This window comes from Archocentrus centrarchus, chromosome 6 (genome assembly GCF_007364275.1).
Source record: "Archocentrus centrarchus isolate MPI-CPG fArcCen1 chromosome 6, fArcCen1, whole genome shotgun sequence".
NCBI lineage: Eukaryota > Metazoa > Chordata > Actinopteri > Cichliformes > Cichlidae > Archocentrus > Archocentrus centrarchus.
This window is the reverse complement of record NC_044351.1, coordinates 22,057,939-22,071,897: the sequence shown is the minus strand read 5'-3', so window position 1 is coordinate 22,071,897 and position 13,959 is coordinate 22,057,939. Positions and strand designations below refer to the sequence as shown.

Here is a 13,959-nt window from a genome sequence, read left to right as displayed (position 1 = left end):
CACTTCTAATTGCTGTTATATTTCTATAATGATTGTTTGTGCATTGCTTTATATCATGACATGTATACATATGTTTTATGTTTTATATGTCTTTGTATTCCTCTTTTTAGCACTCTGAATTGCCTTGTATCTAAATTGTCCTCTACAAATATATTTGACCTGACCTCAAGATCTTGCTCGATTCTCAATAGTACGTTGACAAGATAATCAAACTGAGTCACCTTATACATAAATACCTCATTATTTATTTGATGTACATGGACAGTCAACACCACAACCTCAAAAGCATAATATGGTAAATTCAATTTCCAATTTCTGTAATTCATGTCATTACAAATAAATTTCAAAGTAAAATTTAAAAAAAAAAAAATTAAAAAAGTGGACAAGCTATAAACTAGTATATGGCAAGAAAAAAAACAATAAGTGTAAACATCTATGGGAGATGGAAAAAGCAAACCATTGTTTTCCTTATGATAAACTATACCATAGCTGTCATTAGCCGATACCAAACTGAAGAAAAATAAAAGCAAAACAGGGACATCTTAAATAGGTCTTATTTTACCCCTGAGCTCTTCTATCAACTTTTTCCTGAAATACATTTGAATCAGAAATCATCAGGAAGTGTTCGTCACACACCTGACAGTCTTTGAATCGGACGGCTCCGTCGTACCAAGCTTTAAGGCCACCATGTAGTGTGACTCATCTGAACATGGTTCTGATGTGTCTTATATGTGTGTGTGTGTATATACACGCACATATATAACTGGTATTCCAGGTATCAAAGCTCATAAAGGGGGTGGTTAGTTAAGGGTCACAAATGGTACAAGGTCTCTTGAGGGTCTGATTTCTTCCGTCACTCCATACAGGTACTATCAGTCTAGCTCCACACTAATGCTTTTGAATGAGCCGAGTTTAGCTGCACATTTTCATAGTTCTCTCCATTTCCCTAAAACAGAAAAGAAATTATTTGCAAAAGGTATATAAGGCCACATTTTTATATATATATATATATATATTTAATATTTTATATATAGATATATATTATATATATATATATATATATATATATATATATATATATATAATATATAACACGTCTCTCACCTTGGATGCTATGGCTTTGAGTTTTCCAAGTAGAGAAGGTTTGTGTACACAACTTCATCCTCCATGTCTGCCTCGTTCTCTCCCTCCATCACAGCACAGCTGTCAGCCACTGGCATTTCACATTCCTTATTAGCAGACATCACCAGCCGGGAGTACTTATACTCCAACCTTGCACAGAGACAAGTGACAGAATCAATACTGCAGAATTTACAAGAAGAACATAATGTCCACAGAATACTGTGATGTGACGGAGACGGGGTGGCAGGAGAGACGGGATCCAATAATAATAATGGAGGAGAGAGATAAGGTAAGGAAGAAATAGGAGAAACATACAAAACAAGGGCAGATACATTTACAGCAATGCTGAGGAATGTGGGGAGGGGGAAACAAGGGGGCGACTATGCAAAGGAATTTGCAAACAAAGAAATAAATGAAATTAAATAATGATTGGAGAAGTTAGAGAACAAGAAGCTAAAGATACCGTTTGTTCTTCTTCCAGAAGTAGCAGGTAAGGGAACGAGCAGCACTGCAGTGAAAGCTCCCAGTCCTGCACCAAGCTGGACCCAGAACTCCATGCCCTCACATGCCAATGTTTTCTTTGCAGGCAAGGGAACACCTCCCATGCACAGCTTTGGTTCAGTCCACACATACAGCAGCTCCTAAAAATGAATATACATATATGAATGGGACAGAGCATACACTGGTAAGGTAAACGAAATTGAAGTGTTTAACAGGTTTGTCTTTATTCCAGCAACCTGCATTTTAAGTGAAACAAAAACTGTTATAGTGCTGACTTTAGGCTTGGAGGCTTTTCTATATAACATGCATGCATTTTATGGATGCTAACACCTTTAGGCTTGTTAGCACCCATAATAGGTGAACGACTTTGGATTATAACCAGTTTGGCTGCTTGGCTAGGTCTAAATAGGATGAGAATTTTTAAAGTCTATCCGAGGTGAGTGTAAACTACTTCAAATTAAAGGTATTTTCCAGTACTCATAAACGTATGGCCACACACACCTGCTCTCTCCTCCCCTTGCAGACTCCCTCTATCTTATGGTAGTCCCTCTCTGTGCAGTAGGACAAGCCCCTGAGCTCTCCCATAAGAAATGAAACGTGCAGCCATTGCACGTTCCTGCAGGGCACTGGCTGAAACAGCCAAAAGCACAATTTGTTCAAGGAGTTAGACCACACCACAGAAAAGTGCAGCACGTGAAAATCAGAGAGACGATGATAAGGAGCACCTGGGAATTGAGAGCTCCCCTTTAGTGCTCTTGTCTGGGTTACAGCGGAGTGTCCACCACCGCGCTCCGACTGAGTCGCAAGATTGAAGTTGGCTCCAAGGACCTTACAAAAAAAACAAAAAAAAACCACACAAAGCAAGAACCTTAAAGCACAGATTTTTTTTTTTTTAATTTATAATAATGTCTGAAATGATTGCAACACCTGTAGTAAAAAGTTGAATCAGGGACCTTCTTGGAGGTCTGGGGATACAGGTCTGTCTTGCCCTTATTCCATCAAGGTTATCATCCACAGTTGCCCTGTTAATAATATTCATAGATATGCATTTTTTATTCATATGTCAACTTTGAATGTGTCTTTAATCTTTTCTCTTTTATGACATGAGTGTAAAATTTAAAGACCAACATGACCCCACAAAATGAACTTTAAATCATCATTATGTGTCTTTTATTGTATTCTTTTAAGGCAAAACCAGAAGTACTGACAAAAAAAATCCTAAATTCAGTTCTGCTCACTGCTACTGTCCTGCATCTGACGCTCACTAACCAACGAATGTGTCAGCCAGGTAATGGACTTGCGAGGAGAGCTGTGTGGAATCCTCGCCCACTAGCTGGGATTATTGTCGAATTGACAGATGAAGGTCTTGACAGTAGTGGGCACTTCTTTTTCTTTCTGGGAGTCGGTGATGGATAGGTCTGTTACGTTGTCTGTGCATACTGCCAACTGACCCTTAAAAAGAATAAGAGCAAAATGGCAATGGCATTCACATTGTGCAAAACGCCTTTAAAATGGCAGGATTTTCTGCATGCGTTTTCATCTTTTGCACACCTTTCCCCCACAGAGACTGATGTTGAAGTGATGAAAGTACTTGGTTCCTTTAGAGGTAAAGCTTGGGACCGTTCATCAGTGACCCCACAGTCCCAATTGGGCTGAAGTCAAAAGTCAGAGTGCATTGCCCTCTGTTGTAGGTGAAGTGACAGTCACTATAGCATAAACTGTGCTCCTGGAAAACAAAAAGACAGGTATCAGGGTGTATCGTCTTATGAATGACAAGAATTAGCTTAATTTCTTTCTGAATCTCAGCAACAAACCTTGTCACTTTTGCTGGCAGGTCCACAGGGTTTGCAGGCATCAGGGCCTGGTGCAGCGTGAGGCATCAGGTATGTGTTAGGTGGACACTCTGTGCACTGGCTGGTACTTGTGTCTATGTAATGTCCAGGTGGGCACGGCCACACATGCAGAGCTGGACGGTTGCACACTGAGGGCACAAACGCGACACCCAGAGGACACCTCCATCCACCGCGTTACTCACAGAGATGGAGTAGATTCGCGCCACGTCGCTGATATACTGACGTACCTGAGGTGGAGAGCCAAATGCACAGATTGAACAATTGTATTTATGCTTTATGCAAGATATTGTTCTGCTTGCACTTGAATTTAACACACTCAAGCAAAAGCAAAAGTGACTTAAAAGGCCAATAATCAGTCAAGCTTCACTAACGCAAGCAAAGATACTGCAAAGTAGTAGTACAAATTACAGGGAGATATTTGCCATACCCATGAAATAAAAATCTTTCGTTCTCATACATTGTGCAAGATAAGAATGATTAGTGAAGCAGTAGTTTGTTAGACATCAGAAATTATCTTTAGAAGCAAATGGAAGGGAGTGTTTGGGGTACCGAAAGTGGAGCAGATTTTTATGTCAGATACTGGGTCAGAGGCCCAGCGACAGCAAAAATTCCATACAATAATAAGTAATATAATACAGCATGATTAGAATCTTAGAGCATGATTAGAAAAGTACAGCACTCAGGGAGTGTCAGGATCAAGATGGGTAATATTCTGAGATATTATATATATATATTGAGTATATAAAGTCATAGGGTTGCAAGAAAAACACACACATCGCACACACACAACCCACACACACACAACACACACACCACACACAAGGAAACACATAACTTCACTTTGCAAGACTGGATCAACCCTCAATCACACCACATACGCCACCAGTAAAGACAGAATACCACATGGTCGGTTACCACTTTTGTGTCAGTTGCTACGCAGAGTGAAAGTTTAATAAGAAGGTGCAACATCTATCGCCTGCTAAAGCTATCACCTTGTCTAAATAAGCATACCAGTTCCTATCCAGTACCAGTTCAAAGCATATCTCTTCAAAGTCTGGTCTACAATCACAAGTATTTTTTTGTTACACAAATTATATAATTTTACTAGTTGTACCATCAAATTATGATTAGGTCATCCACTGCAAGCACATACACATCAAGAACTGACATCACTGATTTGATGAAGCTGATCTAACCTGTTATCCCATCCATTTTATTTTACTTAGAAGAACAAACAGTGCCGGAAAAGTATTTGCCCTCATTTTTTTATTTTCTTGTATATTTGTCACTTATATTTGTTCAGATAATCAATAACAAATTTTAATATTGTACAAAGAGAGTTTTGAAGAAGTTTTTGTGAAGTGATGATTTCATTTCTAAAGGGGAAAAAAGCTATCAAAATCTGCTTGTCCCTGTTGACAATTGCCCCCTTTGTTAATCATGAATTAACTGTAATTAAACCACAATTTTTGAGTTCAGTTTCACTAGTCACAACCAGCCTGATTACTGCCAGACTGTGTGAATCACGAACTCACTTAAATAGAAACTGTCTGACAAAGTGAAGCAGGCTTAAAGATCTCAAAAAGCAATAGATCGTGGCACAATGTAAAGAAACAGCTAAGAAACAAAGTCACTGACATCTATCAAAGTGGCAAGATATTTCTAAGACTTGACCCACATGAACCACGTGAGAGCCATTATCCACAAATGGACAAACTTGGAAACAGTGGTGAACTTTCCCAGGAGTGCCAGCCTACCAAAATTACTCCAAGAGTAAATAGATGACTCATCCAGGAGGGGGACAAACGATCCCAGAACAACATCTAAAGAATTGCAGGCCCTTCCCTTCCCTCAGTTAAGATCAGAGTTCATGATTCAAGAATAAGAAGAGACTGCGGGGGGAAAAAAAGTCATCCATAGAAGAGTTGCAAGGAGAAAACCACTGCTGACCAAAAAGAACACAAAGGCGTGTCTCACATTGCCAAAAAGCATCTTAATGATCCCCCAAGACTTTGGGAAAACATTCTGTGGTTTGATGAGACAAAAGCTGAAGCTTCTGGAAGGTTTTAGTCCGTTACATCCGGTGTAAAACTAACAGCATTCATAAAAATAACATCATACAACAGTCAAACATGGTGGTGGTGGACAACTTGCTGTAATTGATGGAACCACGAATTCTGCTCTCTACCAGAATATCCTGAAGGTCATGCCATGAAGCTCAAGTGCACTTGGGTTATGCAGCAGGACACCTCTGAAGGGCTCCAAAAAAACAAAAAAAAACTGAAGGTTTTGGAGTGGCCTACTCAAAGTCTGGACTTAATTTGATTGAGATGCCTCAGCATGACCTTAAACAGTCTGTTTATGCTCAAAAACACTCCAGTGTGTCTGAAATAAACAATTCTGCAATTCCTCCACCGCAATGTGCCAGCCATCGCAAACGCTTGATTGCAGTTCTTGCTGCCAAGGGTGGCACCAACAGTTATTAGGTTTAGGGGGTATTTACTTTAAGTAAGGTAGATAAGTTTGGATAGCTTTTTCCACTTAATAAATAAAATCATCATTTAAAAACTGCATTTTTGATCAAATTATCTTTGCCTAATTTCAGGGGTTGTATTTAGTTACACGCAAAAGTATTATAAATATAATTCACTGACAGCTTTAAAGTGAATACAATTAAAAGTATCTGTGTGCAATTGTGTACTCCATACTCACATCTGAAGCTTGGTTAGTCCTCTGGAAAGCCCACGTGTAGGAAACTGAAGCATTCTTGTCATGATGTGTGTGTAGGTTTGTATCATTTCATTTTTCTCCCAGACTCCACTATTTTAGTACTCTTCTGTTACATCCTAAAACAGTGATTCAACAATTTTTCTTATTGTAAAATATCTATATAATGACACTTCACCAGCAGCAAACCATATGTCGGAGCTCTTCTCACCATCATGAAGTAGAGCTCACAGTCGGCTGTACACGAAGTTTCAAATTCAATGTGATACGACCAAATTCTGTCTCTGAATGGCTTGACACTGAAGTAGGAAGTCTGATGGCAAATAAACAGGAAGATATGAACAGAGAAGAAAAGGAATTAGTCACAGCTGAAAGAATCAGCTCAGTGGCAAAAGTGATAAGGTTGAAAAACCCAAAGCAACCATCCTTACTGAATCCAGGGACATGGGATTAAGGATGAGGTAATCATTATCTGAGCTCCCTGCTCCGTCTGATGTGATCACCTGCAACCTCCAACCTATAAGTGGAAAAACCATCTATTGTTGTTGGCGTTGTTGGTGTTCATGGTGGTGCTGGTGTTGTCCATGGTGTTTGTCGTTGTCATTGGTAGTTTTGTGTTGGTTGTGGTGATGTTGGGAGACCGTTATTGGTGATTTGCTAAGCTAACTAGTTCTAATGGTAGCCAATATTTACCATGTTTTAATAAGTCATCCGACTCTCTGCATAGCGCAGATTGCAAAATGTATTTTGGTCAAAAAGACCAGAATACAGAGAAGAGGTAAAGTGGACATACCTTGCCAAAAACACCTACCATTCATACTATCACACTTGGAGTTGCCGACATTAAAACAGGAGGTCTTCATGTTAGAAGGAAGAACATTCCACCATTTGTACTCATAATCCAAGGTGGGCTCAGAGCCTGCAGGGCAATGCTGGCATGCTAGAGGATGAACAGTGAAAACACAATTGGGAAACAACATGAAGCAAAACAAGGTAAGTGAAAGAAAATGAGGAATGTATCTGAGTTTTCAGTACGTTTCATGCCATCAGAATAGGTCCCGGGTGGGCATGGTGAACAGGTGGCCGTGTCATTGTTATAGAAACCGGGATTACAGGGGGGGCAGGGCTCTCGTTTTCCACTTGGAGGCAATGTCACAGCTCCAGTCACATTCTCAAGACAGATCTTTAGGTTCAATCCACTTATATATGACCTGTGTCTGAATCAGACAGAAAAGGTGGGAGTTGGAACAGAGGGCAGACTGTGATTATAGAAATAAGTCTCCACAGGGTGTTTAATAAGGAGGTAGCCTCTTTTCTCTCACCTTGCCTTCATGGTCACATGCTGTGTGGATCTGGAAATAGTCTTTCTTGGAACAGGGAGGTCTGTCCTTACATGTAGCAGATCCCTCAGCTAGAAAAGTGGTGATAAGTGATACTAATATTAGCATAGGAAATATTAAGTAAAATAAATAATTTAAAATAGCAATTCCAGAATATTCATTCACCAGGCTAAGGTGTACTAATTAAATGTCATGTGCTGAATACGCTAGCTGTTTGCAATGACTTTACTAAAACAGAAAATGAATTAAATGCATCATATGGCGCTCTATCGAGGCACTGGCTAATGCATTGACTGCTTTAAATATGGAAATATTTTCAAGTAAATCCTTGTTAAGAAATATACTACCATAAAGATCAAGCATCAGTCTTGCTACCTCAGCTGCCAAAAACCTGCTAATTCCACCGCGATTACACAAGCTCGCTGTGCTGAGCTAACAAGCCCGTTTCTTTTTCTAAAGTTTGACAACGGCAACTTAAAATAGGACAAGCTCTCTGTATATCCTTTAGATGTGTTTCTGTGATAGCAGTGATAGCAATTAGGCCATACTATAGTGCAGTTTCATACTGCCGTTGTCAGGATTCAAAATAGATATGAAATGGCAAATATATTTTTCTATCCATACCTGCATACTGAGTGCCGGTGCTACATGGGTGCAGGAGCTGGCACCATGGCCAGAGTAGGTGTCCCGAGGACAGGATTCACATGAGGTGGAGCCTGGAATGCGACTGAACGATCCTGTCTTACATGGAAACACTCTGATGTGTAGGCAACACCTGGTCGAAAACATAAAAGACAGAAAGGAGGAGTGGTTGATCGATCTATTTTTTTAGTCATTGTTATAGAAGAGAAAATGAGCAAACAGAAGTAGTTTTGCACCGACCTTCAATCTGAACGTTTTTTCAGCAATGCAGGATTCACCACTTTCTTCCCCATCGTAACCACCTCCTGTCCTCCAGTAAGGATGTTGGTGCCAGATTTCAGGCTCACCTAGAATACACAAATCCATGCATAATCAGCTTGGCATTAAAAATTAATGCATCTGAAATTTAAAGAAAGGCCACTTTAAGTCTATAGGCTTTTACCTATAAAGCATAAAGCTCAACTGTGCAAGTTCAGAAATTTAACTACAAAGTATGCAGTACAACAGTAACTTAATACAAGATGGTCTGTTGCTTAAGATATAATGCTATGCAAGTACATTAATATTTTACTTCCTTATAAAGGAAGTAAATCTCCATGAAGAGTGGAACAAGGTAATGAACTGTGGTAACGAATAGCCAATACTAAGCTCAAGCTTAATTGGACTGTTGTATAAAGCCAATTATGTCAATTATGTTGCCCTATGCATGCATACTGCTGAACTTCCTTTGATTATTTCATATTGTAGAACCATTTTCTTGAATCAAACAAATCTAATCTAAACCTGCTAAAAGAGCAAAGAGTGGGACCATATTAGTCTAGACAACTCTCTCAATATGATCCGATACTCCATTTAAACATCTCCCAGCACTGCATAATTGTATTTTTTTTTTTCTATTCACAAGGTAGAAACCAAGCTATGCACATGTAGAAGCTCATAGTGTGAGTGGAAAATTACTGGAGGACAGTAAGACATGATGCCAGCCTCTTTCTGTGTACATGCTTCCTGCTTCTATCGCTCGCTGGATGCTAGACAATACATTTGTCTTGGAGGACAAGGCCAGCTGCCAGAGATCGGTCTACTCTGTCTACTCAGCATCTTGCACTGTGAGACATTTACCGTATGAGTTGCCCATTCGCCATGCTTGGTGAGCTTGAGCCACTTCTTGTCATCAGACTGAGCCATCTCTTGACACTGATCATTCTGGATCTGAAGACACACAAACAGGAAGTGCTCATCAGAACAAACTCTTCCCCACTTTTTCAAGGCAATGCTAATTTCTATATTGTGTATGATTTATACATTCATGCGCAACACATATACCACATCACTGCTTTAATATTTTATAAGCATGCATGCATGAGTGCACATTAATTTTGCCCAGGTTATTTTTTTGCTGTTTCCGGGGGAAACACAAAAAATGAAGTATGTCTGGGTGCTCTTAAAGTTATATAGAATCAACTGTACAAAATATTATTATAATAGTGAGCATAATTTAGATTGTTGTTTTAATTAGATTATAGCAGGTTTCTAATAAATAAAATACTATAGATATATGTATACACAACAACTGATAGCAGATGTTTCCAATGAAAGACAATGGATACTCACAAAGAACTCAAATAGCAGGTTGCTATCAGGATACTGGTACTCAAACTAACAGAGCCTGTTTCTTCAGATGCACAGCATAGATGAGAGAGACTGTGCATTCATCCCTGTTGGACTCCAGATAGTTTCCCTGAGGAAACCCGGGTAGAGCTGCAAGGGGAAAAAAAGGGTTCAACATAGTGTTTTATCACATCCCAAGATTAGACTTACACTTTTTTTTTATGCCTAACTCAATTACCTGTTGCAGGTGAGTCTGTTATCACCCTGTGGGCTGTTCTCCAGGGAGGTTGCTAGGCTACTAAATCCAAACAGGCATGGAATCCCATTGGTCAAAGCGGATACGTGCCAAGGGAGTAGCTTCCTGCTGCACACTGGGTACACTCCTGAGCTGACATCTCCAGGAACTCCCCAGCCTCACATGAGAAGGCTAGTGGACAACAAGGGAAAGCAAAAGAGAAGGATGGAAAGACAACATTTAAGTTAATTTCCCAACCTTTTCCCCCCATTCTACTGCAAAAAGCGCTTTAAAAAATGGTCACGTGAATCAGCGCAACATCACATGTTACATGTACATATAACCCCAGCGATCGAGAAACCTAAATCCTTACATCCTGTTACACAGTGTCTGTCTTTCCCCACTGAGCCAATGCAGGGGCACGATGGAACTAGTGTCCAGTTCTTCCTCATACCTGATCTGGTCCAATGGCTTCGTGATGTCTGTCTGTGTTTGAAATAAACCAATGCCAAAAAAAAATGTGCAACTGCCTTGAAAACAAGATTTAAAAGTTGTTTTCTATAAACTGGTTTATTTGATGGTTATAATGATAAATGGTGACAGCCAAGGCAATTAACTGGGTGCTGTGCTGCATTTCAGTGCAGTGCATGGCATCTTAATATCACACGTGAGTTTTTGTCTAAATCTATGAGGAAACAAGTGTGTCTATGTGGATAGATGTCTGAAGACAAAGAAGGAAACAAAAGCCATTTAAATAAAAGATTTATTACATTTGTCATGATGGCTATCCCTTGCGTTCACCTTTAGACAGGTATGCAACATTTAACATGCAAAGGGACTGCAAACAATTGCCGTTTTTGTTGTTCCATCTTCAGTACAATCAACTCACCTCAGAATGACCCATTATTATAAAAAGAATAGTTTTTTTATATGTAACAAATTTAGGTTTGAAAACGAAAGAAAGCACCAAAGCACCCTAGTCTTCACGTGACCTTTCTAAACATACAGTTAGCAAACAAATTTGAGCCATTATTGAGGCAGTGTTGTAAAAGCACTGGGCAAACTTGGTTTTTTTGGCTTCATTGTGGTAAGACAAAAACAACCAAATGAAAGTGCAGCACTCCTAGAACTGATATTTTTTGGACCAATCAAAAGCATCAAACTTGCTGTCTAACAGTTTACACCTAAGAACTAATTTCTCCTGGATGCATATTAGTGCTTGTCAATGAAAGCCTGTGCAATCTCTGAGCTACGGTAACATCTGCCCAGTACCCGGACCTCATATTAAACACAAACATTAACTGTAGGCTACAATGTGTAGCAGTAATTATTCACCTTGTTTTGTAAGCAAGCACAAAAAGAGATTATGTAACATTGTTTTTTGCTTCAAGATTATTGGCCTGTAGCTTCACTCTGTGGTTGGTTGATGTCCAAAAACACTCAGTCAGGTTGTAGTGGTGGAAATTCCAGCTACTGATAAGAAGGTGACATACACACATCAACGTCACTCTTTTTCCATACACACACACACACACACACACACACCACACACACACTTAACTCACTGCATTCTGTGCCTCGCACTGGCTCTGGTAGTCCAGTACAGGCCCCAGGGTTCTGTGGGATGGCCACTCTCCACCGAGATCCTGTGCTGTCACACTCTGTGTACTCATAGTAGTAATCCGTCTGCCAGGAGACACACAAAACCTACAAAGTCAGTCTCCACAGCAGGCTGGACCTAAAACATGCGTAAACATAGGCCAGAGGCAGGTCAGCAAACATCTCCACCCAACTGAAAGCACCAAATCCTGTCTTCCAGATAAGAATCATCAGCATATCAGAGCAGACTAGTTGCTACTACATTAGCAACTCGCAATGTTCTATTATCATTTCCAGCTGCTAATGGTTGCAAAACATGAGTGCTGGTCAGTGTTATCTCTCAAGCTAAAACCACTCTCCTGCCCCTAGTCACAACATACCATCTCCATGCAATGGCAAGCAGTGGGTTGCTGGTGGAAAGAGGGCTGAGTCTGTTACCAGCAGCTTTTAACATTTCAAGTAGGATCACTTTGACATTTGATGATTGCATGTAATCGTTTTAATCTGTGGCCCGTGAGTGAAAAGCATTAGCCCACTGTTCTTCTCCTCATCTTTGTGTCTACAGAGGCGGGTGGCCTAATTTCTGACAGTTACATAATGCTACTCCTTGAGCCAAACCAGATTTTGACACCCCGGCACATGCAGGCTGTTGTGTGCGGATGATTTTCCCTGGTTTAAGTGGGTCTAGAGGCAGGAGCTCAGAAACACTTTTGAGGAAATAAGGCTAAATCATAATAGGCAAATTGTGTTTTCTGCTGTAGCGATTCAGAAAATCATTAAGATTGAACCCTTGTTCATCTGTTACGACTTCCATAAGCGCTGTGGTCAGTCACCAATGTGGCAGCTGTTCAATATTCATCTCACACCATGAATCAGCAGTCTTCTTCTGAATAAATTTATTTCAACCTAAAGATCACCTCTACAAAACCCCACTCCCCCATCCCCCCTCCTAAAGCTGCACAGTGATTTACTACTACTACACAGGACCTAACTGGAGGGCTGCAATAATTTCTTTGTCTGTGTGAAAACAGACTGAGCCAATAACTTAGAGGAATTTTGCTCCTCTATCTTGGGACATCTCTGTATGTGTGTTAACTGTGCTGCCAGCCTAGCATGAGCAGTTGTTGAGCTGAGCCAGACCAGAGAGGGAAGGAAAAGCCAGTTCATGCAGGAAACTGATAACTTAACAGCACTGAAGTTTAACAAAACAGCAGTGATTCACACTCCTCTATGTCGTTCACATTCTTTAAACTGAAAGCGGTGGTAATGTGTGTGTCTTCCCACCTGCTGCAACTTATAACATGGGTAAATACTACACCATAAATCGACCCGGAAATGTGTCATCAATTTTTAATCGTATTTATGGGGACTAGATTAAAAATTCGATTAAGAGTGCGCAGCCGTAGCAGCTCCGTTTTCTTTTCTTTCTTTTTTCATTTTTAATGACAATTATTTCCTGTACCAATAAACGCTAAGACAGCTGAGCCTGATCGACTGTAGCCTCACCTCACTACACTGCCGCTGTCCTTTGGCCCCGTCAATCAGCTGGAGCGTGCAGAGGATGAGAGCGCAACGACCGACGAGCCAAGCCGAGGTCTGCATTGTAGATCATCGAGCGGGGAAAACACAAACAGACTCACACAAAAACAACCTCAATCCAGAAAAAAAATGTGAACCTGAGCCCGGGCTGACACTTGCTTCTGTCGCCTCTTGCTGGCAGATTGCTCCCCAGCCTCTCTCCACCTGTAATTACCCTGCGCGCCCCAGTGATGCCTCATCGGATTCAAGCAGTGTAGGATAAAAAAAAAAGTGCTTCCGGTTAAGGTTTGCAAAATAAAGATTAGTACGTGATGTGGGAATGCTTCATCGTTGATGGGTTTGTGATTGTCGGTTGTAGTTACTCTAAAGCATTTTTTCTGTGACATTATTATAATGCTAAAGATTGGTTTATGAAGACTGTGCTAATGTTCATTGCAGAAATTACGCCCCCAGTTTCCCTAAAGACAACATTAATTTGAAGGCGAAATAATGCTGCTTTCTGTCGTTAATTTCTTTCTTTTGCGTGTCTTGATGTCTGCTTTTAACCTCCGGTTCTACGCGTTGTTGCTCAAAATATATATAAAATATCATTTTGTGTAAAATATTTTTATTAACAACCATCCATTTTCTTCCTCTTGGGGCTAAAGGCAAACGATCGGCTTATTTTTGGGGTATGATATGGGGACGTTTTGGAAAGGATTATTTTCCATGATTTTTGAGATATTGTTCCAAAACACTAGGTGACTGTTGCGCACATCATTGACCACTAGAGGGAAACAAAGCTCTGCAACAT

At 40.2% G+C, this 13,959-nt stretch overlaps 1 protein-coding gene across 1 annotated transcript; it reads right to left on the bottom strand.

Annotated features, from left to right (window-relative positions):
• Positions 1-877: 877 nt before the first annotated feature.
• Positions 878-13,288, bottom strand: LOC115781976 (UPF0577 protein KIAA1324-like). Its single transcript, XM_030731937.1, is given in 43 exon segments — positions 878-946; positions 1,105-1,148; positions 1,151-1,272; positions 1,586-1,619; positions 1,622-1,760; positions 2,125-2,183; positions 2,186-2,253; positions 2,349-2,401; positions 2,403-2,451; positions 2,551-2,608; positions 2,611-2,645; positions 2,889-2,933; positions 2,935-2,972; positions 2,974-3,075; positions 3,175-3,240; positions 3,242-3,349; positions 3,438-3,575; positions 3,577-3,636; positions 3,638-3,703; positions 6,189-6,247; positions 6,250-6,291; positions 6,294-6,312; positions 6,406-6,464; positions 6,467-6,516; positions 6,616-6,652; positions 6,655-6,720; positions 7,015-7,143; positions 7,239-7,389; positions 7,391-7,420; positions 7,526-7,614; positions 8,168-8,197; positions 8,200-8,295; positions 8,298-8,318; positions 8,426-8,444; positions 8,446-8,532; positions 9,305-9,394; positions 9,797-9,842; positions 9,844-9,943; positions 10,024-10,099; positions 10,101-10,134; positions 10,136-10,220; positions 11,594-11,714; positions 13,134-13,288. Coding segments are annotated over 43 exon segments (2,985 nt in total). The 5' UTR covers positions 13,230-13,288.
• Positions 13,289-13,959: the final 671 nt, after the last annotated feature.